General features: G+C 39.6%; 2 protein-coding genes across 2 annotated transcripts in view; both read right to left on the bottom strand.

The window, feature by feature from the left end:
- The window catches only part of cacna1ab (calcium channel, voltage-dependent, P/Q type, alpha 1A subunit, b), a gene marked incomplete at both ends in the record, with an annotated part of 76,482 nt that extends 75,781 nt beyond the window's left edge, over positions 1 to 701 (bottom strand). Inside the window, one exon of the mRNA XM_079482750.1 lies at positions 420 to 701. Coding sequence (XP_079338876.1) covers positions 420 to 701 — 282 coding nt within the window. The remainder of the gene's footprint in view (positions 1 to 419) is intronic.
- A 21,357-nt stretch (positions 702 to 22,058) lies between these two features.
- Positions 22,059 to 24,755, bottom strand: wdr83os (WD repeat domain 83 opposite strand). The gene is made up of 4 exons (XM_079482753.1): positions 24,572 to 24,755; positions 23,926 to 24,031; positions 23,680 to 23,777; positions 22,059 to 23,547 (listed from the first exon to the last, which is right to left on the bottom strand). Exons 1-4 carry the CDS (start codon positions 24,619 to 24,621, stop codon positions 23,481 to 23,483), a joined length of 321 nt encoding a protein of 106 aa, XP_079338879.1. The 5' UTR covers positions 24,622 to 24,755; the 3' UTR covers positions 22,059 to 23,480.
- Positions 24,756 to 24,806: the final 51 nt, after the last annotated feature.

Below are 24,806 nucleotides of genomic sequence, written 5' to 3'. Positions count from 1 at the left end.
CCAGCGGGAAACCATGCACGCCCACGCAGCCTCAGGCCTCTGAACACAGACCTGTAGACGTAACATGTGTCTTACACACGGATATAACAACACATGCACATAATTAACTGCCTCGTCTAGACCTCTATCTGGGAATGGGTGGGGCATAATCTCTTAATAAAACAGGAATTGAATAAATAAGCTTTGCTCAGAATCTCAGAATGAATTCAGTATCAAGATAAATGGCAGAAATCTAGTTAAAAATGATTGTCATAAAATAACAATAATTAATAATCATAATTAAAACTTACAATACAGTGATTTCTAGTAAGAAAAAAAACACTCACGAATGGGCCAATGAGAAGGGGCCATCACCACTATGTAATATATTACAGATGTGTACCTGTTCCCAGGGGCCATCTGCATGTGCGCTGCATTACGTCTAGTAAAGGATATGGCCATTCGGTGATCTTTTTGGCGTATTTTCTAATTATGTTGTCTTCACTGAAGAGAAACAGAGAGCGGTTGACCGTCAGGCAGTTCTGTCGGACGGGGATCGGGTTGTAGAGGGCCATGGTCCGGGCTCTCTGGGCCATCGATTGCTTGTACATCCTCTGGGCCCCTGGCGGCCCGCCTTGCCTGCTCCCGCCTCGGCCGGGTCCCCCCTGACCGGAGCCCCCACCGCCGTACCTGGCTGGCACTTCGTCTCCGAACCGAGCCATTCTGTAGACACCAAACGCCAATCGTTACGAAGCAGCCGAGAAGGGGTAAAGTTTCAGGGTGAGAACACCACATCACACCCCATGCGCCTCAACACAGAGCACACATACATTCAGATCTGCCCGTTCAGATCTTCATAGCTAAGAAACGTCCATCATTAAACACAAAACAAGATCAAAGTGGATGGGAATGTGTGTGCGTGTGCGTCAACGCCAAAAAAGGACTCTATAATCAGATAAAGCGACTGATAGATGGATGGAGTATGTCCTTTCAATGGTGCAGTCAGCTCAACAGTTCGTTTCAACTAAAATTAAACAAATAGCCACATATAAATAGATAAAACGTCGACGGCTTATCTTCCTCAGGAGGGTGGGATCCACATTTTAAAAAGTATTTTCCTTCTCAACACGTCGGTGTGCAGCATCCTGTAATTTGCAGGGTGTATATGAAGATCCTTTTAGCATAACTGCGTTAATGCAACGTAAATATTGCATGTAAATTGGCATAAAAAATGTTGCAAGTATTAGGGCTCTGATGCGTCTTTTTCAGGAGTGCATCTTGGCAGGAACTGCTTTTGCATTCTCGTTTCTTTCACATCCATAAGATAAAAATAGAATGTAAAAATGGTGAAAACCTTTTATTAATTAATTTATTTTTGTGGTATCCGCAATGTTTGGTATAGTATGGCAATATTCAGCCTCCCCTCCGCCAAACTCTCGATTACACGCGCAAATGCAGACGACGGGGCTTCCCCAAAAAACATCCACACTTCGGTGTCATTTGTTGATTTTTTCTAGTAATTTAAGTTCATTTGTTTTTCGAGCCACATCGGTCCAACGAAGTGGGCGTGAGCGCGCGCTGGGAAAACGAAAAACACCGTGTTAAGATATGATGGTGATCTCTTGCGGCTTCTACCTCAATTCCTTAACGTTTCAAAAAGACGAAAACGGTCATCATCTACACTCCTGAACTCGGTGAGCAATCCAAAATGCGAAAAATACGACAACGGTCGCTGAAAGAAGCATCGTCAGTTTTGGACACGCGCCGTAGCGCGTGTGCTGGAGCTCGAGCTCGCATCTTCGGTGGCACCAGTAACCGAGAAGATCCGAGAGGCACCCATCGCCTAAACAACCCCCCCAAAAAAGCTCCGCTTCGCTTTCCCCTCGCCCCTCGCGGTCCGCGGGCGAGTATTTCGCCTGTAAAGTTTTTGGCGGAGAAGGGGAAATGGAGACTCGGGGTCTCGAGCGCAGTACTCCTCAGATCAGCTGGCGAGTTTAGAGCATCTGATCAATTTAACGCTCGTGCTCAAATCTCAAGCCAAGCCTTGCAGCACATGACGCGCGTCCCCGTAGCGATTCGCGTATCCTCCAGCTCACTCCTCCTAATGGCCAGAAGACTTAACCGAGCTCCGTGTGCCATTTTGCTGCTTTTCGCAAAATTCACATTGTAGTCATTGTGAGAAACGAGATATTATCGATGGGCGATATGTGGCTTCATATCTCATAATACGTATCGTGTCTGAGTCATACACCTTGCCGGAAGAGGGAGTGTGTGCGAGCCAACTGTTGACCAAGTATGGGTTTGTGAGAACGCTTTAAGCTGTCCTTGTTACACATTTAACGTGCTACTATAAATCCAGTATTAATAACACTGCGTTAACAAATAACAAAAGCTGAAACACTCAAAAAACTAAAAACAATCAGCTTTCCAAACGCACTGAATCCAATTTGTGCATAACAGTATATTGTGATGCCTGATTTCCAACCAGACAGTTTTTCAGTCTAAAAAGACACTCAGGAAAGAGCGTGTCCTAAAAAAACACTCTGCTCATATCATGCCCATCTGTCCACCTGGCACCGGTTTATAAAATGCCTTTGCTTGTTAATTCCCTGGGTTTACTCTCCAGCTAAACTTGCTGAGAAAACGTGTACGGTCTCCATTTGAAGACAGCTGGCTGCATACTAAAAAGCTGTGGACTTAATTTTCTAATGTTCTGTTGTAAGGTAATCAAAATATTTGCTGTGAATACGACGCAGAGATCTGAACGGACGCTCTGCTTTGGCGCTGTACGGGGTTCTGAAACGGCGCTATAGGTCGTTCTCAAACTGCGCTGTCCGTGGTCCTGAATTTAAGGAACGAACAACTTGGGGAGAAGCAGCGGAGGCACAGCATGATTAGTCAGCGCACTAGTTCCGGGAGCTTTCGCGTCAAGCTGCCCATATTAATGCAATAAAAGGGGAGGATTCCCGATGAGGAGGTGGAGTGGTTGTCTTGGTATAGTGGGCGAGCGCGAGTGTCGGTAAGGGGCGTGGATGCGCAGTCTGTAGCGTCTTTGCCGAAGCGCCTGGTGTAATGCAACAAAGATGATGAGCCTCCGCGTTGGTTAATTAAGGCCTAATGCATTTGCTTGGGGAGACAATTTGACAAAGGGTTTTGTAACAAACACACATGCACAGAACACAGGGAAATGAGAGAGAGAGTGAGAAATTACCACTGCAGCAGGCATTGCACATAGGTAACTATTCACCAGCTTGCCTTCTGCAAAACACTCTAATTGATTTCTGAGCTCCCCACCGAAACTGTACAGTGGCATTTAAATCACAACAGCTCGGATGTGATAAAAAAGGCTGTTTTGAGAAATAAACCAATGTTTATATATCCTGTTTGCATTCTGCGTGTGTGCAGTCTGTGCAGCATGTGTGTGTATCTTTAACAGCATGCTAAGTGTTCCTGTGTTTCTGGTGGAGCTGACTGAGCCATGAGACTGAGTCGTGCTGTGGCCCTGATGTGCACCATTGTCATTCAGACCGCGTTCGCACGGCAACCCTGCAGGAAGCACCCAGTGCTCCCCCGCATTCTCTCTCTCTCCCTCTGGCTCGCTTTTTGCTCTCTCTCTCCCTTGCCCGCTGCACTTCATTCTTTCCATCGTGCCACATCCTCCCGCTCTTTTTGTTTTAGTCGAGCCCCAAGTACAACTAGAATGATAGAATGAATCAGAACGCATGTATTTTACTGGTAAAAAGAAAATGAGAATGGAAATACGTGAGACTGGAAAGGCATAGAACCCTCTGACCACCTGCTCACTAAGCTCTGGTCCTTCGGGGGTATTTGGGTTTACCAGATGGTGTTTTGACTGAGCATTCCGTGAGGCATGATAACCCTTACATCCACAAATATGCATTCACAGAGACAAGGAGTGAGGATAAGATCCAACAGAGGGGCTGACACTGTGCACTCCCCTGCTCACCTGTTGGGAAAAAAATCACAAATTTATTCTTTCATTTCTCAATTGTTTCTCCCAGACAGCAATGAGATTAAATGGAGGTTAAATGCAGACACTCAGATTTTTCTCCTGAGAAAAGGACCCGTGTAATAACACAACGTCAGGTACGCATCAGCACACAGGCATGCCAATCTCAAATTATCTCAATCTTTGACAATACATACCTTTTTATAGTATTTAAATCATTCAGATGGGGTGCTACTATTATTAGATATCACAAAAGGAAATGTTGGAGAAACATGCAAGACCAAATTAATAAAAAAAAAAAAGTCCAAAGGGAGCCACGTAAAAATGACCTCAGCTATTTGATCTCAAAGTGATCTCAGTGTATGGCAGCAGGAGGTTGAGGAGCCTCGTTAGAGGCTGTCTCAACAGTTTAGAATATGGTCAAGAACTCACTTACACTGCTTTGTGACTGCCACACATTATACACCACCTCCCTCACCACAGCAAGAACAAATACCCCAGCTTGGCGGTGCCAATCAAAGGAATGCGATGTGACAAGACTACACTTGTGGCTATAGATGCTGTCATTTTATATACTTTTGAAGTCTTATGGACACAGAGTTTTCGACTGTATGAAGAGAGAGAAAGCAAGAAAGGCTAATCATCTTTATTACATTGACAAAAGAGTTCAGGAGACTATATATAGTGTCCCCAAGAGCATTCAGACACAGCCACACTTATTTTTTTTAAGTGTTTTAAATAAAGTTTACTAAATGCTATTTGACGTTATGTTATAAATTTTTAAGTGTGGCTAATACTTTTTAGGAGCACTTGTAAGGAATTTGCATGTCTGAAACTGCTTGCACCCTGTGTCCGGTAATGTGAACTCAATTCTTAGGGCTCGAGCCACTGGTTCTTGAGTTCTGTCCAGAAAATGATTCTATACTCAATGATTCATAAACCTAAATAATTCATCACGGCCATGCAGATTAGCCCAGCTCTCATTATTAAACTTTGATCTGTTTAACTCTGCAGCATATCCAAGTTCAAGTATGAGTGTGTAGATGTGTTTTCATAATATTGGTGCGTAAAGTTCTAGTCTAAAAGTGTCCAGGGTGACCATCTTTTTTGTTAGCTTTCCTCTTCCAATTGTTCACCACCCTCTCAACACTTCTATAAAGTGTCTTTTATATTTTTCTTCCTTCGTTTAATAAGATTCAATAGCAAAAGATGAACACACAAAGCATCACCAACCTCTAACCCAAATTATATCTATGCACTGATGCATGCCAGAGAAGGGTGTCAAATCTCACAAAAACATAGAAAACAGAGATAATTTAATGTTCATAAATTCTGTTCATATGGTGATATTTGTTTGCTGTATTATGCACTCCTGTATCACTCTCTTATATTATAACACTTATCTTATATATTGTACACTGTGTCTTTATCTGCATCTGTTTCGTGCTTTTCTTAGACTAATGGCCTTTTTCTTAATAGTCTATATGGATAGAGTCTTCAGAGAGAGAGAGAGAGGAGAGAGAGGGTGTTTGAGTGGGGGGAAATGAAAGGAGAGAGGGGGAGGGATGAAGTGACAGAGAGAGGAATGGAGGAGGATGGGAGAAGAGCCACAGTAATTAGGAGATTGGTCTTTTTTGGCTGTTCTGTGTGTTTGCAGAGGGACTGAGTGTGTATTAATTGATGAACTGATTGATGAGTGGGGATGGATGGAGGGAGCAAGAGGTGGAGTGGGAATGGAGGGGTCAGACTGCACTGCTGGCCTCAGCTAATGGCCTAAGACTGTTGTGGAGTAAGCAGTCTACTGAGGAGGATCAGCACTTACATGCACGCGCACATACACAACATCACCTACAATAGAAACATACACTTCATTCTCTGCGATTTCATAATATGTAAAAAACTGTATGATGAGAGGTAGACAGTCAAAAAATGAATCAAGAAAATGCTACTGCAAACAACTTTAATTTCATTAACAATTAATTACTTTGGCACATATTAAAAAAACAAGTGAATCTTGCATGCTGCTTTTATGGTACACTATGTTTACATTGTATTTATACAGTATGTCAAACGTACCGTATGAATCACCTTGTATTTCAATGCAGCTTTCCACTTTAAGTTTCAAAAACTTACAAAGGGGTTGAATGAGGGCAGAATAAAAACAAGATAAATATAGCAAACTGATAATCCATGAAAGACGGGAAGGATTTGAAAGAGACAGACACAATACAGGAAGACGGAAAGAAAATGAAATGAGCGCATTAGTGGGAGGAAATGATGTTAAAGAAAGAGGTGTGAAACGAGATGGAGAAGTTATGAGTAAGCAGGAGAGAGACGGTGAATGAGTCTGGCCAAGAGCGCAACCACGTCAGCTCATCGATCCCTCCCTCCGTTTCTCCGCCCCTCCTTCACTGTTCTCCCTTCGTTCCATCTATCCATACATCTAGCCAGTGTGCTGAGCGCTCGTTTTTTCCTGCTTCTGCAAATGGCAAATCAGCCCTGATTCATCACTGAAGGCCTTTCAATTAAACTGAAAAGTCTTGGCGAGAGAGGGGGGGGAGGAGAGAAAGACAGTAGGGTGGGGTAGTTTGAATGTCTGAGTTATATAAAGGTTGAAGAATGGAAAGGGAGTGGAGGAGATAGAGATGGACATTTATGTTTGAGTGTGTGTGCATTACATGAGAATCTACATGGATTTGTCTATAAGTCAACATAAATTCAATATTGACCATGTTTGTTTCCATGATGCGTGATTGTGCCATGACCACTTTGTTACATTTATAATTTGGAAAGAAAGAGATTTCAGGAGACAAAAGCATTCGACCTTCTGATGACGTTTTGTTTGTGAGATCAGTCTGTTCTGTTATGGATATTGCAGCCTTTCTAAACTCTTGCCAATAGCTGACGCAGCAAATGAACCCTTTAAAAATTAAACGTCCCAATCAAAATGTCTCCTCAAAAGTGTGTGCTGGACACTTTTTACAATCCAGTCAAGTCCTGAGCAGGTCTCGTCCTACGATGTGACACGTCATATTACCTAAGGCAAATGGGTAATGAAAAGAGTTTTATGTTAACTTAACAAAAATTTTAAACTCACTTCCCTTGTATATTAATGGAGCACAGGAATGTGAGAAAAGAATGAATAAATATATGGCCCAATAAAGGATCCTTTTTTAGAGTAAGCGACTGCGTGAAGCAGGTGGGGAAAAAACAGAGCTCCTTATTTTACTACAGAGCGCTGAAGCAAATAAACCCTAAGTTGTGAGGATGTGTGTGTGAGAGAAAGTGAGAAAGAGAATAGCGCAGATAGAAGTTTTAATCAAGAGAGTGTAAGAAGTCACTGTATTAAGTACATCTTGTGTCTGTGTCCCACTGTATTTGTGAGAGAGAAACGGAGATGTTGTGTTTCTGTGCTTATGAACATGTGTGCTTGTTTCTCATGTAGATTTAAAGTGGAAACGCTGGGGCAAATGAGACTATGATGGAATGACTAGTTAAAAGTCTCTCCTTCTTGCCACACACATAAACACACATAAATCGTCCTTTATGCCTTTCATAATCAATACCACTACGACTGACTCACCTATTCCTGCCTGTGCATTAGTGCGGGTAGGTCTGAGAAAAGGTGTTTAGTTGTTGAAAATCGTCTTGCTGAAAATCATTCCCGACCATAAATGTAATTAATACCTGTCATCCGGCACACATTCAAACTCGCCAGAATAAACACAAGGTTTCGCAATAGTGATGCCAAATTATATGTTTTTCACACACAGCTAAAGCTTTGGAAGACTGGGAACATAGCATGTACGTTTTAACAGACAACTAAACAGCTTTTCTATCATTCAGGTAGGTGAAGGTCAGCTTTGAAAATTTAAAGGAATATTTCACCCCAAAATGGAAAGTCAATGAGGACCATTTTTTGGGGGAACAATTCCTTTAAGGAGGCTTGGCAAAATCACACACAAAACATGCAAATCTTGTACAAAATGATTAAAGTCTTTCTTGAAACCCTGTTTTTTGGAAGAATCATCCCCCAGTGCTTTTTTTATTCAGGTACAACTATGGTCAAACTTGATGCATGGAGGGCATCTTTGAACATAACACATGCGCAAAACTTGCCGAGTCATGGCACAGGAGAATGTCTGATGTAGACAAAAGCTAAATAATCAATAAAATACACAGCCTGTCCCAAAAAAGTCACACACTCCAATATTTCGTTGGACCGCCTTTAGCTTTGATTACGGCACGCATTCACCATTGCATCATTTCGATCCAAGAGATTCTGCAATGTCACAAAATGGATTCCCGTCCAGAGTTGCATTTTCGTCAAGATCTTGTATTGATGATGGGAGAGTCAGACTGCAAAGTCTTCTCCAGCGCATTCCAAAGATTCTCAATGGGTTTAAGGTCTGGACTCTGTGGTGGCCATTCCATGTGTGAAAATCTCAAGTCTCATGCTCCCTGAACCACTCTTTCACAATTTGAGCCTGATGAATCCTGGCATTATAATCTTGGAATATTGCCGTGCCATCAGAGAAGAAAAAATCCATTGATGGAACAACCTGGTCATTCAGTATAGCTGACCTCATTCTTCGGGCACATAACATTGATGAACCTAGACCTGACCAACTGCAGCAACCCCAGATCCTAGCACTGCCCAAGTGGTGACTTTTGTTTGGACGGACTGTGAATTAATAATAACTTTATTTAAACTTAATTGTATTCTTTATTTTCTGTAAAGTTTTTCTATGCATTTTGTTGGATATTAGAATAAAACCCATTTGCTTGCCTTTTTGCCAAATAATTTGGTTGAACAAAAACCTAAATTTAGTTTAATGTTTTCTTCATTTTGTACCATACACCTCATATTTTGACAAATTAATCACACTTAAGGGGGCCTTAAAAGCAAACATCGCCTTTGATCACTCTGCAATGATTCTTCTTCTTAAGAAAAATCTAGGTTTCAAAAAAAGAAAGTCTTAAAGGTTGGGATAATCATTGTGAGTGAAAAATACTGGGTTTCTATAGCTCACACAATGCTATTAGTTTTTAGATTTAAAGTGTGTATGACTAATCCACATATTCGCCACCCTGACTCTGCTGCATCTCATTTCAGCTTGTGTCGTTAGAACGGCGTAAATCACGCTCTCTGAGCCTTTCATTGAGAAAAGAGCTGAGCTCAAACTGGCAGCCAGCCAATCAGAGAGAGTGACCCTGAGAAGACATGTGAGTGATGGGACGCTTGGCTACTCAGACGGGCAAAAGCACTTATCGCTGCTGCTAGTCAGATGTGAACACTGGTGATGTGGTGGCTGCAGGGAATACTATACTGTACTGTTCACATACATCTGCTTCTACACAAGAAATACTTTCCGTTTCTGAGAACTGAATTGATCCGACAACAACTGCAGTTTTTGATTCATTCATTCAACGAACAGTCTTATTTAGCACACACTTTTATCCAAAGCGACTTACTAAAATAAGAGCATTAACATTTTGTCAATGAGCAAACAATAAGTGCCGTTTACAAAGGTACGTCAACATGTAGGACTGAAGCGTGGCCCACAAAAGAAAGATACAGAATACACTTATGGTAGCTCAATTGGTAGACCATTTTGTTAGCAACGCAAACAAAATTAGCAACGTTACTTTTTGGATTGCCAGGAAACACTCAGGATAAAATGTATATCTTGAACGACGCTTTGGATCAAATGATCAATTGTATTGCTTGAATCCAGTTTGGCAAAAATATTTCGGAAATCAAAACCAATCCTTTAACCCGACTAATATCGTCCCCATTCATATTTTAATAGTGTTGTTATTGTGTCAGTGACGTCCGTATGCTGATTTTAATGCAGTTGCATGAGCTCAGAGAGACTTCAGGCACAGCACACGGCAATCATACTGATTAAATCCATTCAATCAAACTGATAGACAGAGCTTGTCAAAATGTGTTTTATCACTACTGCTGTACTAATCATCACAATGTTACGCGTCTAGGCTTCCAGGAAGAAGGTGGGCGAGAGAGACAGAAGATTGTCTGTGTGTGTGATAGGAGATCCCCTCAGCTGTGGGTGATTACAGGGTGACAAAACAGTAGGTGGGGCTGCAAGAATCCTAAGAGGTTGTCCTGCATCGCCCCCTTGTGTCTGATTTTGGTGGAGCAGCCAATATATTAAAGTAAGCCACACAACTCTATCTTTAGGCCATAACGGGTATTTCTCTGAGTGCAGAAAGCACATGCTGTTCAAACCAAGGCTTGGCTGGCTAGAATGGTTCAGTTAGCCCCTGATGTTAGATGTCACAACAACATCATCTGATGCCTAGAAACGTCTTACTTCATTGACTGTAATTTAAAAGTAGCATTGAATGTATTCTGATGGGGGACATTTTTTTATCAAAGTATATAACCGTGCCCAATTTTAGGCAATTAAAAGCATAAAATGCACTTTATATTTCATGAATTTAGTCATAGACTGTGCACATTCATGTGGTGCCATCAGCGCTGTCAGCACCTCATGAGACCACGTCTCTGAAACTCCAAAAAAGTTAGTTATTACAGGTGATAGTGACAAAGCCTGTATGCAGTTTAAACATTTTTAGCACAAAAATCCATAGACATAATGATTTTTATACTTTACAGGCTATGCATTGTATCCTCTAACCTTCACTTAACCCCTAAACTTAACCATCACACAAACCTTTTTGCATTTTTTAAATAAGTTTTACTTGTAAGCTGTTTTCCTCACGGAACCAAAACATTTTCTCACAAGGTACAGATACTGAGAAATATACCATAGTGTTGTTGGGTATTTTGTCCATTAGAGGGCAGCATTATAATATTATAGAAAGTTATGAGCACTTGCTACTATGTGTGATGTAATACTGAGCACATCATATCTCAATATTTCTCCTAAATGAGACTCTTTGTCTACACTCTTTAAAATAAAGGTGCTTAAAAGGTTATTTACGGCGATGCCATAGAAGAACCATTTTGGTCCAACAGGGAACCATTTAGTCAAAGGTTCTTTAAAGAACCAACAGAAACCATATTGTACCTTGTGTGTAACTTTTTTTGTGTACATCATCCACTGTTTCAAATATTGAGTTATTCATTTGCAAACACACTATACAATCTATAGTTCATATACACTATTTGTGACAATATAAATAAAAGTATGCAAAATAATTAAAATAGTATTTATTTTGAGTTTTTGTGACAATAAACATCTCATATATACTTCCAGGTACCCTTTTACACACCCTGTGACACTCAGTCATGTTTGTATTTGTGTTATTTTCATTATCTGGGATTGAGTCGGGTGGGAAAGGGAGGTCGAATGAGTGTGAATGAAGGTCAGACTGTCCGGCCTCCAGAGTAGATTTTAGCTGGCCCCACTCTAACCTGTGAACCGACAGCAGATGGAAAGGGCCCGCTGTCTGCATTAGCATCGAAATGGTTTCGAGAAAAGATACAGAGCAGAAAGGTAAAATAAGGCGAGTTCTGCACTACAAAATTGTGAACACAAAAAGATACACAGACAGACACCAGTAAATATAAATACATTACTCATACAAACATAAGCAGACTGCCTTTTTGCCACATCTGAATCCAAACCTGGGTCTTAGTTGACTTTCTATTAACACTGCTGCTTTTGGGACCCAGAATAATATACTATTATAAATCATTAAGCAATGGATTCCGTGATTTTAAAAGCTAAAAATGCTCTCAGGGCCTTGACACAGACAAGCACAAAAACAACCTTACCAACAACAGATTGTCAGCCCTAGCATCAAATTGTCAAATGTCTCACCACATTCCACAGGCTCACATCCGAAATCTCTTAGAGGAAGGCTGTGTGACATAAATGCATGATTAGGCTGGAGAGTCTTGAGCTGGGACAACACTGTGGTTTGACAGGAATCCCAGGCTCAATAGATTATTCTGAAAACCAGAAGCTGAACTGGTTTATGGCACAGCCATCTGAATTGGCCTTATGCATTTGCATAGTACTCAGGTCCACTGAAGTAATTATGTAAAGTAATGAGACTAATGCAGGGACATAGTTGCATTGGAATTGCTGAGGTGCATTTAAAAGTTCAATAACAACAAGGGGTTTAAACTAAGCAGGGTTTTTTATTCTCCAGGCACTACCCAAAGAAATCAATAAACACACACACTACATTAGCAAGAACATCTCACAAACCTCCAATGTTTCACACTAGCCTAATGAGTTCATGGTTTCACACTAGCCTAATGATTTCTTTATTTTGCCCTAACCCTTACTCTAACCCTCACAGGTTTCTCTTAACATTATCGGATACATATAATTAAACCTCATAAATTACTTTATAAGTTTATAAGCCTTAAGAACCAAAATACGGTCCTCACAAGTAACATAAGGAAAGCAAATAACCACACACACACACACACACATGTTCTCCTATCATTGTTCCCGCTCAGTGTTTTCACTAAACACAGGGTACATCTTTCACACACTCTCAATTAGAGCAGTGCTATATTAAACCAGCTTCTTAAATAGATTAAAATGCTTGTGTCTCCTGGATATGTATTGCATCTACCTTTTTTCCATCCCTTCATCTCCTAGACACTTCCGTAGACTCTGTAGACTTGTTGACTGCTTGTAGAATTTTTTTTATCTGTAAATTATATTTCTAAAAACAGGCTTCATGCCTTCAGCATCATAATCACATTCGTACAGAGTCCTATGCCGAGCGGCACTTGGCAGCAAGTGCAGACAGATCAGTGGGCAGTGTGACAACAGGGCAGTGTTTGAGAGGTCGCAATTTTTCACAATTTTGCTGGCAGGAGGAACTATATGCCACATAAATAGGGTCGCTGTGCTATTTTTAGTGTCCATAAAACTGACCTTTTATCATTACCAAGGCTGCAATAAACTAAAGGGTTGATTTAAGATAGACAGCGGAAGTGGTTTCAAAGTGAGAGAGAGAAACGGAGAAGATTTGTGAAACGTGATGTTACTGGAGCAAGGGAGCATGATGGGTCAATGTCATCCAGAGTGATCCTCGTATAAACATAACTTGCCAGCTGCGCTCTCTTCCTTTTCCCCGAAGATTGAGAGGAGCTTGTGCCAACAGACACAAATGTGCAAACTTCATGATTAGCCTCTGAAGACTGGGATAGTGATGATGTGTACCATCATGTTTGAGTATTGCATTGGTGAATGTGGATATTGGAACAATACAAATGTAAACAGGTGTTCTGATCGTTGAAAACCGCAGGTGACCACATTGTGTTAATGCTATATACATTTTCTTAATATATAATATAATTTAAATTATAAATCTTGTAATGCTTCTGTGAGAGGTACCGTTGGGGTATATTAAATTGCATCTTGTAAGAGTCAATCAGCCTTTTTGCCATGAGCCAGGGGACCTGTTTTAGAAAAAAGGATCCTCTGAAACCAAAAATCGCCAGTGTGTGTCTGTGTGTGTGTGGTGTGTGCGTGTGTGTGAGTGAGTCGAAACCTGAATGTACACCAACACATGGGGTCTCGTGTCACTGTGGGAACCCAAATTTAGGTCCCCATGGGCAAAAAAGCTTATCATACAGAAAAATGTTTATTAAAAAAGTGAACCATACTATAGAGCTTGTCAATCAGCAGCTGCAGGCGCAGGAGCAGCTGCAGTTTGATCTACAGCATATCATCACTGTCCTTCTGAAACCTTGTATGTCCAAATTTCGCTGTTTTTCAGGAAATAGAAAAAACACTGTACATTTAAATGAATAAATACTGTGTTGTCAAAGTTGACAAGCACTTTTAAATACTTTCTTTTGGTTAAATATTAGCAAAACCCTGTGACAAACATGAAGGCTGACGAATGATTTATGGCAAAAAAAATATTACGAGATATGGAGATGCAAGGTTTCAGAAGGACATCAGCTTAAAATTTTCTAGTTTTGAATATAGAATATAAAATTTTGTATTCTTTTTTTTGTAAACTTTTGCTAACAGCATGTATCTGAGCTGGCATGGCCTTTACCAGGCAAAACATGACCTGGTAAAGGTCCATAACACAACTGCATACAGCTTGTTCTTGTTTGCTTTACTGAAAAAAATCTTAACTTAACAATGTCAGTGCTACAAATCTATTTAAATTCCATACAATACCTTCTTTGTGATTATTCAATATATCCTAAAAAACTTTTACCCAGCAAGCTAAATCTACCAAAATATCCTTGGGGGCTATATCCCCTTGGGATGCTCCCATAAACCACATTTAAATAATGTTTGTTTCTTCAATTCTAAAAATGTTCAACTTTTACTGCTAGGCCTAAATAATAAATATTAATCAATGGCATGTCCCAAAGTGTGTGTATGTGTGTGTGTGTGTGTGTTCACTTATCTGCCTCTGTGTTGTGTGTCAGACTCCCTGTGCACATATTTAGTTACAGCTGGTCAGATCAGTGTCAAGAAAAGAGAGACTAAAAATAAAAAGAGTGAGTCAAAGACACAGAAAATTATTGGCTGAAAAAAGAACTATAGGAAGTGAGAGTGCAGTTTTTAGGCAGTTATCTCACATATCCCCACTGACATTCCTGTCGGAATGAGTGGGTGAGCATGAGAGTGGAAGCCTCCACACCCCTGAAGTGCAAAGGAATCGTGACTGGAATCCACCGACACACAGGGTTCATCGCTACTTGGTCCCACCATGACGCAAACATGCAGACACACTGGGACACAAATAGATCCTTTAGTGCACAAGAGACCAGTAGCCAGTGACACTAGTATCTACAATCTGTGCTAACAATGTCAAGGTGGAAAACAACATTCTTTCTTGTGTGCAATTTTTGACTTTCCAATATTCCAGCGACTATAAATACGTTTGAAGGTGAGATTCTGCAAGAGTATAAACACTGAGGTGCTTTTATACGTTGATATGTTTATTTGCTACATTACAACTTCTCGCTGTAAAATGCAGAAAACGTAGGAGGAGATTTCGAAATAACCTCATATTTTGCAATCTTGTTCACTACTTCTAGTGGCACAGAAATCCACACATCACTTTAAAGGCTTCCAATAATAAGCTGATGTCAGCAGAGAATATCATTGAAGTTGACAAGCTCGTGAGGAGCATGTGCCCACTAAACACAAAACAAAAACCTAAAATGGCAGAAACCGTTTCACCGTTCTGTTTCCATCGTGGTCGGATTTATTTTTCCATAGAAAATCTGATAATATCTGTTCCAAGAGTGGACATTCACTACCTGCTGTCAGGCTAACACTGACATGCACAACCACACACAAATACACACACACAGCGGACCAAAATAAGCAGAGGTCCTTACTTCGTCCGTCATTGTGTCCATCACGGTGAATCTAACAATACACACCCCCACACATAAACCTACATGACCTGCCCTTTATACATAGAGATATGACAGAATTTTGAGAGACAGTGATGGGAGACATGCTTTCTAAAAGAGACCCTTGGAGGATAACATTTACCATGAAAGCACAGATTTCATTTTCAATTCTCTTTCACTTACATTATGAAAGCAAGCTCTGATGCATTTTAAAATCAATGTCTTCGATGTGTGAATTTGTTGCTCACATATAAAACAGGTTATGCAGTTTAGAATTTCAATTTATACGACTGCCACTGACATTAAACTACCTGCTCAAAATTATACTCTATTGAAATGTCACTAAATGACTAAACATCATAAAATACCATGTTTGGTGCTAATGATGGAATTTTCTAGCAATTTTAAATGAACACACATGACATTTTTTTAATAATAAAAAAGGCTAATCTAGGTCATAAATGCACATATTTCAATACTCACTCCCACTGTTTACGACGTGCTTGTGGAGTGCTCTGTAATTTATGTGACTGGTGTGCTTTGATGACATCACGGTGATCCACAAGTCCTCCTCTCCTCCTGACAGGTGGCAACAGAGAATCACTGGGCATCAAAGAGTAACGCATCCCATCCGTCACCACAGCTTCTCCTCCGTTAGATTTTCTGTACTCAAAGGACTCAGCTTGAGAAGTTTCGACACTCATGTCATAAACGGCATGGAATAAAGTGGGGTTGGCGCAAACACTGCTCCCGCTGGTGGGTGGATGACAGCGGATTCTGTGGCCTTGAGGCTGCACTCTCCCTCTCTGCCACAGGGGCGGCGCTCTCTCCATGATCACCGAGCTGTCTGCATACAAGGGAGACAGCATAGCCCTATAGAAGGAGATAAGGGATGGGAACATGAGAGAAAAAAGAACAAAGAGGAAAGGTTAATTAAAGAGGCAACGCAGTTGTTTAAGGAAAATTGCAATAAACCAACGTCAGGCAAAAGTAAATGATGAACGCCTCCAGTCCAATATTTGCTGACAGTGTTTGTGCGCCTAGACATGAGAGGAGGAAAAAGTAATTTAAAGTGACATACACAAGCTCAACAATCTAAAACACACACTGACAGGGAAAATGCAGAGTGCTATAGTCAGGAGTTCTGAAGCTCTTTGGGATTAGGATGCACCAGAAGGGCCGATAACACTTTTACCGTTCAGCTGCTGAAAGCAAAGCACCAAAGAGGTGACAAATGCTGTAGTGACCTTCCACATATAGTACAAAGAAGTAGATGAAAAGAAAGGGGTGAGATACAGCACAAGGAAGATAAGCACGGTGAAAAAAATGTGAATGAAAGCAAGAAAATGCTACTGAGATTCCAACTGCTGTCTCGATTGTGGTTGTAGTCTTTATAGACAGGAAGGATCTTGTTGCCAGGCTGTATTATGGAAGGACACAGCTTGTCTCCATGATCCGAAACTAAAGATGGAACTCACTAAATCTGCCTCTACCGCTCTTTATTTTTGGACGATCGAGAGCTAAGCCATTACAATAGGCATGCCATTAATCCAACAGCGAATCCGTTCAATGAGGTGAAAGAGAAGCTGAAGATCCTCAAGCGCCTTCACATGTTTGTTTGTTCCCTTTCTGGAGCCTGACAACATTGTGACATTAATGTTTAGTATTTTTAGTCAGAGATACATGTCCTCCTTATTTATATTTATGCACTTTGCAGACGCTTTTATCCAAAGCGACTGACTTTGCAATATAGTCTACAATATATTTAAAGGGTTTTATTAATTGGCAAAAAGTCACAAGACAAAAGAATGCAATTTTGCTTCTAGCCAACACCATAAATCTTACGGTAACAGCATGGTAAAGCTTAGTCATAACCACAAAAGATAGTAAAACTAATTTTTGGATGATTTCATTTTCATCATTGTGTTACACCAAGTGGCCCATTTGTGTGGGTTGAATATCTATTGCACCGGCCCACAGACAGGCTTATGGTGTGGGTGTGTTTGAACACACGTAATTACTGCAATATTTACAAGTTCTCTAAAACACTAAGGCCCAGTTTCACAGACAAGGCTTAAGGCTAGTCCCAGACTAAAATGAATGTGTGACCTGTCTTAACTTAATATAACTTGGCCACAAATATCTTAAATGGGGATGCACCGATATGTACATTTTGGCAGATAATGATAACCGATGATTATTTAACATTGGAAGCCGATAACCGATATTGGTCGATACACAGTATCTAGATATTAATATAACATTTCCTAAGCCTTTGTTTGAAAACATTGACTGCAGAATACAAGGTAACCATTAGTTCTCATTTTCCCCCTGAAAATTATGTACCAAGCCTACTTTACACTAGTTAGATTCTAGTTCTTCAAATGAAATTCAGTTCTAATTATTATTTGAAGATTATTTACAGTTTTAAAATCTAAAATCTTGAAGTAAATCCTATAAATTGCCTTTGCATTTAACATCAACAAATTAAATTGAGTAAAATTTGCGGCTAAAGTGATCATGTACGCATCACATTTGCGCATTACATTTGCTTGCTTTCCTCAGCAACAACTCTACAAGCTATCTGCACTGCTCGCCTCGGAAATCTTGGTAAGTAACAGTTAGTCAGCTAACGTTAATTATACTTATGTTTGTAATACAAATAGTTAAATATTAAGCATTTACTATCACTGTTTTTGTGTTTGACTTCAGCTAAAAAATGAACGTGACTAACCTTCTACTGGCGGCTAAGCGGGAGCTACCTGAAAGATATGGTCGAAAAAATCCTGGTCGAACGCCGGTATTTGCTAAGCCGATAGATCCATGGACACTTAACGGCTTATTTTACCCACAACTCACCACAAGAGGGCGGAGTTTAGTGATGCTCCACTGCCTTAATAAAGTTAAATAAAGGATGCTTCGCTAAATAATTTAAATGAGTATTTATGGGTAATTAATGAATAAATACTTAAATGCAAGGCTGTATTGTGATGTTCATGACAGTTAAGTATCTCAGTGTCGTCTGGACAACAACGGTCACTTCCGTTTTGCGTTAATATGTCCCAGTGTGTGCATACAGTTTTGCTACGAACTAAAATGTATATACTTTTCCATAACAAAAACAGTACATACTTTTAGGGTATAGTATAAGTAGGTAAATTGCGATGCAGCAAAACAAACCGGTGATTTAGTGTATGACGTTGTAATCACCTTTGTTTTTGACGTCAGATTCCAGGCTTCTGATTGGCCAACACAGCTTTATTGTTAGTTATATCGCCACCTGTTGGTTTGGCATGCTTTTGACAGCGCGTTTTCGTGTGGACGCGTTTTCTTTTAACGAAGAATGAAAAACTAAGTTAACACAGACATAAAAATGACCTTGAACGTGTGAAGAAGAAAAAGATGTGTATCATTCGTTTAAGTAAACAAAAATTATGATATACAGCATTGAAACTCACAGTTGGTCGCTTCGTTTGTCACGGGTTTTTTGTTAAAAATGCATTTCCCAATTGAGAAAACTCTTCATAACAAGAATATTGCTGTTAATTGTTGTAACACCTTGCCCAGTAAACTTTAAGATTTTACCTGTCATATGGTTTGTAGTGTTTTTTTGTGTATTTGTCACGGTCTTTTAACATTCAGGTTGAAAGTTAGCTCTAACCATCTATCTTTACAATTTTTCTACAGGATTCTGCTGATCATCCCGTCATTGTGGAAGAGGAGTTGGCAGAGGAGGCTATTAATATCTACATCCTGCAGAGCAATGGAGCAGTCACCAATGAAGAAGTAGTGGGCCATAACTGTCCTCAAAAATCTTGCCAATCTCAGCAGAGCTTGCTGCTATCTTTTGGGTCTCACTTACTCGTTGGATCTGAGATATCCCAAGAATTACAGATACTCTTTTAAAGTGTTCCAAAAACTTCTTCTTGAACAGGATCCAGCAAAACTGTCTGTTAATGTTCAGAGACATACAAAAATACAGCTGCTTGCATAGACTACTGTTCAAGATCATCCTACAGAATGAGTCTTCCTGTTGGAAAGTTTTTTTTATTAATGGTCTTCAAGGGATAGTTCTTAATCTTGAACAAAACATCCCATAGAACTGGTATTTCTGTTTAAAAGCTTATTTGACTATTTGTCTCCAAGTGATGGTTCTTGATCTTGAACAGTTCTACGGTCATCCTAATACACATACATCTCTACACATTTATACATCATTCTAACAACAAACATTTAACTTTTGAACTAGAAACAACTGCATTTAAAATACTTTTGATGTTCACAGGCAACTTATTCCACTCTTTAGCACCTAAATATTAAAAATACCTACGACCGTACATATTTTAAAAACAACAATGTAATATACATCAGACTCTGCCTAGTACATTTACATTTACGCATTTGGCAGACGTTTTTTTCCAAAGCGACATATATTGCATTATCCTATACATTTTTACATAGGAATCTGGAATCCCCTGGGATCTAATCCACAACCTTGCGTTGTTAACGCAATGCTCTTACCACTGAGGTTACCCATAAAGGTGAACCAATCGATTCTCAATGGGTAACCAATTATAAGTATGTATCTCATTAACCCTAGAGAAATAGGAACTAACGTAAGTAGGAGCTCTTTTATTCAATATCTTAAATTGTACCATTTTAAGTATAAGGTGAACTAATCGACAATTTATCCTGGCATTCACTTTACCCAAAGTTTTTATAGCCATACTTGCGCCACTCAAATCATTATCAAGGACACAAACCAGATAATTAAAAGAGGTTCTATCTGCTATTACACAGTCACATACCCTAACAAACATTCTACATGATTTACTTACATTTCTTTTAGACCCTAATTATATTGATTCTGTTTTTCCTAAATGCAATGACTGTTTATTTTCAGAGAGCCAGTCTGTCACCTTACATAACTCCTCACCTAACAACAGTTGTATCTTACCAACATCCTTATCTGCAACCAGAGCAGCGTTATCAGCATATAGAAATAAATCACTCTTACAAACAGCCTGCATATCATTTATATATAAGATAAATAAAAGGGGACCTAAAACGCTTCCTTGAGGAACTCCATTTGTAATAATTGTATCCATCAATTTCAACCCTTTGAACTCTCTCAGTTAAATATGACCTCAACCAGGCTACCACCATTTTTTAAAAGTAATCTAATAGTATTGTATGATTAACAGTGTCAAAGGCTTGTTGGATATCTAAAAGAACCATTCCACACATTTTACCCTTATAAATCTGCTTGAAGTCTGCCAAATAAAGTGAAGAAGTATCGATCGGATAGGACCTTCTTAAGCCTGACTGAAACTCATAAATTAAACTGTGCTCACACACATATTGAGACATCTGTTAATATACGACCCTTTCTAAAAATGTTGAAGCCACACCAAGTATGGAGCCTGGACGGTAGTTTTCAGGCTCCATTCTATTTACTTTCTTGAACAAGGGAATTGTTTTAGCTAATTTCATGTCAGATGGGACTATACGTTCTTCTAGAGAAAGATTCACAATAAAGGTAACTACTGGGTGAAACACGACATGTAGTACCAGGAGAAAAGCTCGATTATTTGCCATGGCATTTCTTACATGAAATCAAATGTTATGCTCATTATTTTAGCCTGGTTTTCACAAAGTCACATATTATGTATATTAAAATGTGCTGTGTTCAATAGTAATCCGAAACTGTTAACACAATTTAATGTCTCTCAGTCTGATCCTGACATGTGTCATTGTGAAGAGAGCAGATGTGTGCAAACATACAATTAAATGTTTTGCTGCATTAAGAACCCTTCGTCTGCTGAGAGAACACATTATGATAAATAGCTCTGTGAGTTATCGAAGGGGAACAGCAAAAGACTGCCACGAGATAATCCAGCAAACAAAGTCTGGTATGACGAAAAGAAACATGGCACTTTAAATACCGTACTGAATGAATACAATACCATTTGAACATGATGCTATGTAGCAGGTTACGTTACACCAATGCAACTCAACAAATACCGAGGTACATGTCAAAAATACCATGTCAGATAATCGTGATATTCTCCTGGTACTACGTATCATATTTGTATGAACTAAATATACTGCAAGATTAATTAATATTCGTTTGTTCGTGGCATGTCAGCATTTCAAGAAGATCTCTAAAGAAAAGACATACTCAATAAAATTTAAATAAATTTAGACTTTTGCCGTCACTTACCAAAATGGTTCGTGTCGTTTCAGATGCAAATCTGTAATCTGGTGCCGTCCGGTTCAGCTGTAGTTTATAACTGACAAAACTACCAACGAAACTCCACAAACTGAATGGCTCGAGGTCCGTTTTCTCAGAGCTGGAGGTCACATCCATCTTCAAGCCGGGAACATTCTGTCTTTAAATATTTGTATTTCAGGCAAACGGATGATTTTGTTTTCCCTCACTGACTAGAACGGCTGTCTGCGTGGCGCGAGAACTGCGCGTCCTCGTGTGTTCTATGAGGAGTCTCGCGCTCCGTGAGCTCGTGTCGGATACGTGACAACCGCACAGGCACCGCGAGCGTAGTAACTCTGACAGAAGCCTCGCGGTGGCTGAAGGGGTCACACTTTTACCTCACGAAACCTTCCGCCCTTTGATTTAACATCAACGTGATATTATTTATTTTAAAAGACCGTTATACGGGGTTGGGTTCACAATCTCTCTATATGGGTTTTGTTGATCGTGAATTGCGTGACCAACGAAAATAACGGAGACGAATTATTGAAAGTGCATTGTAACTCTCTGTTGAGGGTGAAGTGCTGATTCAGACTCTTACTCAGCTTTCCCCGCAAATTACATAAAGCATTCTTCATAGGAAATAAAGAGATGGTCATCATCATCCTTACAGTATGACTGGCCTTATTATGAGTAAGTCTCCTGAATAGAACACGGCAGTCTCTACATATATCGTCTAATTCAAAACAGCACGACAAAGTAATCCAATACAGTACGGATGACTGCATTCATTCTCGTTTCATGTTGAATAAATGAGCCGATGCAACCCTCATATTCGTCAGGATTAGATTTCCGTAGACCTGCATCAAATGGGACTGACGCACTGATGTTATACGTTTACAACCATTATACGTCTATCATCCATAGAAAGACCATAAACAGTATGTTGCCTGTGCACAGATTACAACATCGTCTTTTAAATATTGTCCATGTTGATCAGTTGAAAACAATAAGTAACAATGCTTGCTGTTAAAATACAAAATTATATGATTTGTAGTTACAGGGTTAGATTATTAGGTTGCTGTCCTGTATCCAGGTGAATGTCACAAGCATATCCAAGTCGCCCACAAGCAAACGTATTTCTGTGCAAAAACCCCGCTTGAGCCTTTTGATAGTAGGATGAAATGGGACATGGAAATATAATAATTTTCAAACTCTGTTGCGGTGATTTTATAAAGCTCAAGAGTTGCCGGTTTGGCTTTAAATCCACTAGGTCTGACTCTAAGCAGAATCCAGCATGCTGTGAGAAACGCATCTGGCGAGTGCTATATATTAATTCTGCAGCACAGTACTGGGCTCTGCTCAAAACCCAGGGCTCTCGAGTGCACCCAGAAGCCCTAAATCTGCCAGAATTAAAGGCTGACTTTCTACCTCCGCCCGGATATGCAGTCATAAGGATACATAAGGAAGAATATCAAAGCTTTTAAAGAAATGAGGTCTGTAAATCTACGAACATCAAATTGTTCTCGCAAAATGGTTTATTTTAGGGCTCACATTTTTTGTAGAAAAGCAGAGGGGTGACTTTTCTGATCTGTAAAACATACCTGTATTTGAAGATCTAGCTACAAAAGTAATCTTAAGATAAATTTTAATTAAGATACAAAAAAAGTGTTATTAAGAGTTTAAACAAAACACAAAAAGTGTAATTGTAAAAATCATTTATATATTAGTATTTTAGCATATCATGGTCAAACCAAACATAAAAGCTAATGTCGTGAATTGAGAGCACAGAGGGAAAAAAAGATCAAACAGGGGCTTAATTGGTCATTTTTTCAGCCTGTGATTGGCCAGCTGGGGTGATGAGTGTATGTGTCCTTGTGTTCCAGAAGGAAAGTGGGAGGATCAGCTGGTTTCCTCTGGCTCTTATACCATTACCACGCTGAGTTGGACCATGGAGTCTGGATTATTTGTTACCACGGTGGTGACATTGGCTGTGGGTTTTGCAAATACGACATCACAACCGCAGATATGGATAACCTGAAGAAAAACACTCGATTTTAACACTGCATACAGTACATGTAGAGAAGAATCATACTTGGTCAAGTTCAGGGGAAAACATTATATAAATATAAGTTTCTAGTATTATTCATGAGAATAAACACCACTTACATGAAGCTGCTCATCATTTGTTTGGTATCTTCTGAGCTTCGTGAATTTGCAAAGCTTATGAACGAGCAGTACACAGCAATCCACGCACACCATTTAAGCTGCCAAAAGAACATAAAATACACAACATAACTGAAAAGTAATCACAGACCATGAAAAACATAAAAAATGTTAATAGCATCGTGGCTTTAAAACGCATCTGCTGTTGTCTGTAAACAAAGGTGTTTAGACGGTTATGGGTGAGGTCACCTTGAGCATCAAGCCACACATACTGAAGATCATGCCCAGCAGGTTCATGTAATCTGGTGTAGGGTCTTCCAGTGTGGGATTCGTTTCTGTGTTGGGAGGCTTGTAACTGTATAGAAAATACATGGCTCGAGTATGAATAACGTTAGTTTCCACTCTAGTGCATAAAATAACACACATTTCATAAAGATTTACGAAAATAAAACCCGAGACATAGAACGACACAGTAGGATACAGATACAGAAAATATTGTTTTAACGTTGAAACAAATAAGAATTCAACAGCAGGAAAAAAAAGCAGCAAGACAAACTAAAACATTATTGGCACGAATGAAACTGATGTGTGCTCGAAGCAATGAGCGACTCGACGGATAAAGCGCCACAAAAAGGAGTTCATAAGAAACACATTTGAAAACAGTTAACAAAGTGTCATAAACAAATTGTATATACGTACTTTTAAACTTGTGCTAACGTTATTAGCATTTCAGGCTGTAAATCACCGCTATCATATATATTCAACGCAAAAGTCTCAAATCTCTTTTAAATCGTTAGCCAAACTGTTGCTAGCCGTGATGCTAAAGACATTCATTGTAAACGCTTACTTGATCAGCTTAATCAATTAGAAAAGGAAACAAAGAAATGCTACTTACCGAAAAATCTTGTTAGGTCTTCTTTGATCCGCCATGTTGTTTACAGTCATACTTTAAAATCCCAATAACATAGAAATTGTATTTAATGTTCTTAAGAGAACAGCAGGCCAGCAAACCGCTGACTCGTATATCCTGACTCTATCGGGCTGTTGTGTTTAAAGTACGTGGTGCACTACCACCACCTACCGGCAAGGAGAATATTTATAGACGTTATGAAGACATTTGGATTAAGTAA

The sequence above is a fragment of the Barbatula barbatula genome, assembly GCF_947034865.1.
Source record: "Barbatula barbatula genome assembly, chromosome: 20".
Classification (NCBI taxonomy): domain Eukaryota; kingdom Metazoa; phylum Chordata; class Actinopteri; order Cypriniformes; family Nemacheilidae; genus Barbatula; species Barbatula barbatula.
This window is presented reverse-complemented; position numbering and strand designations above follow the sequence as displayed.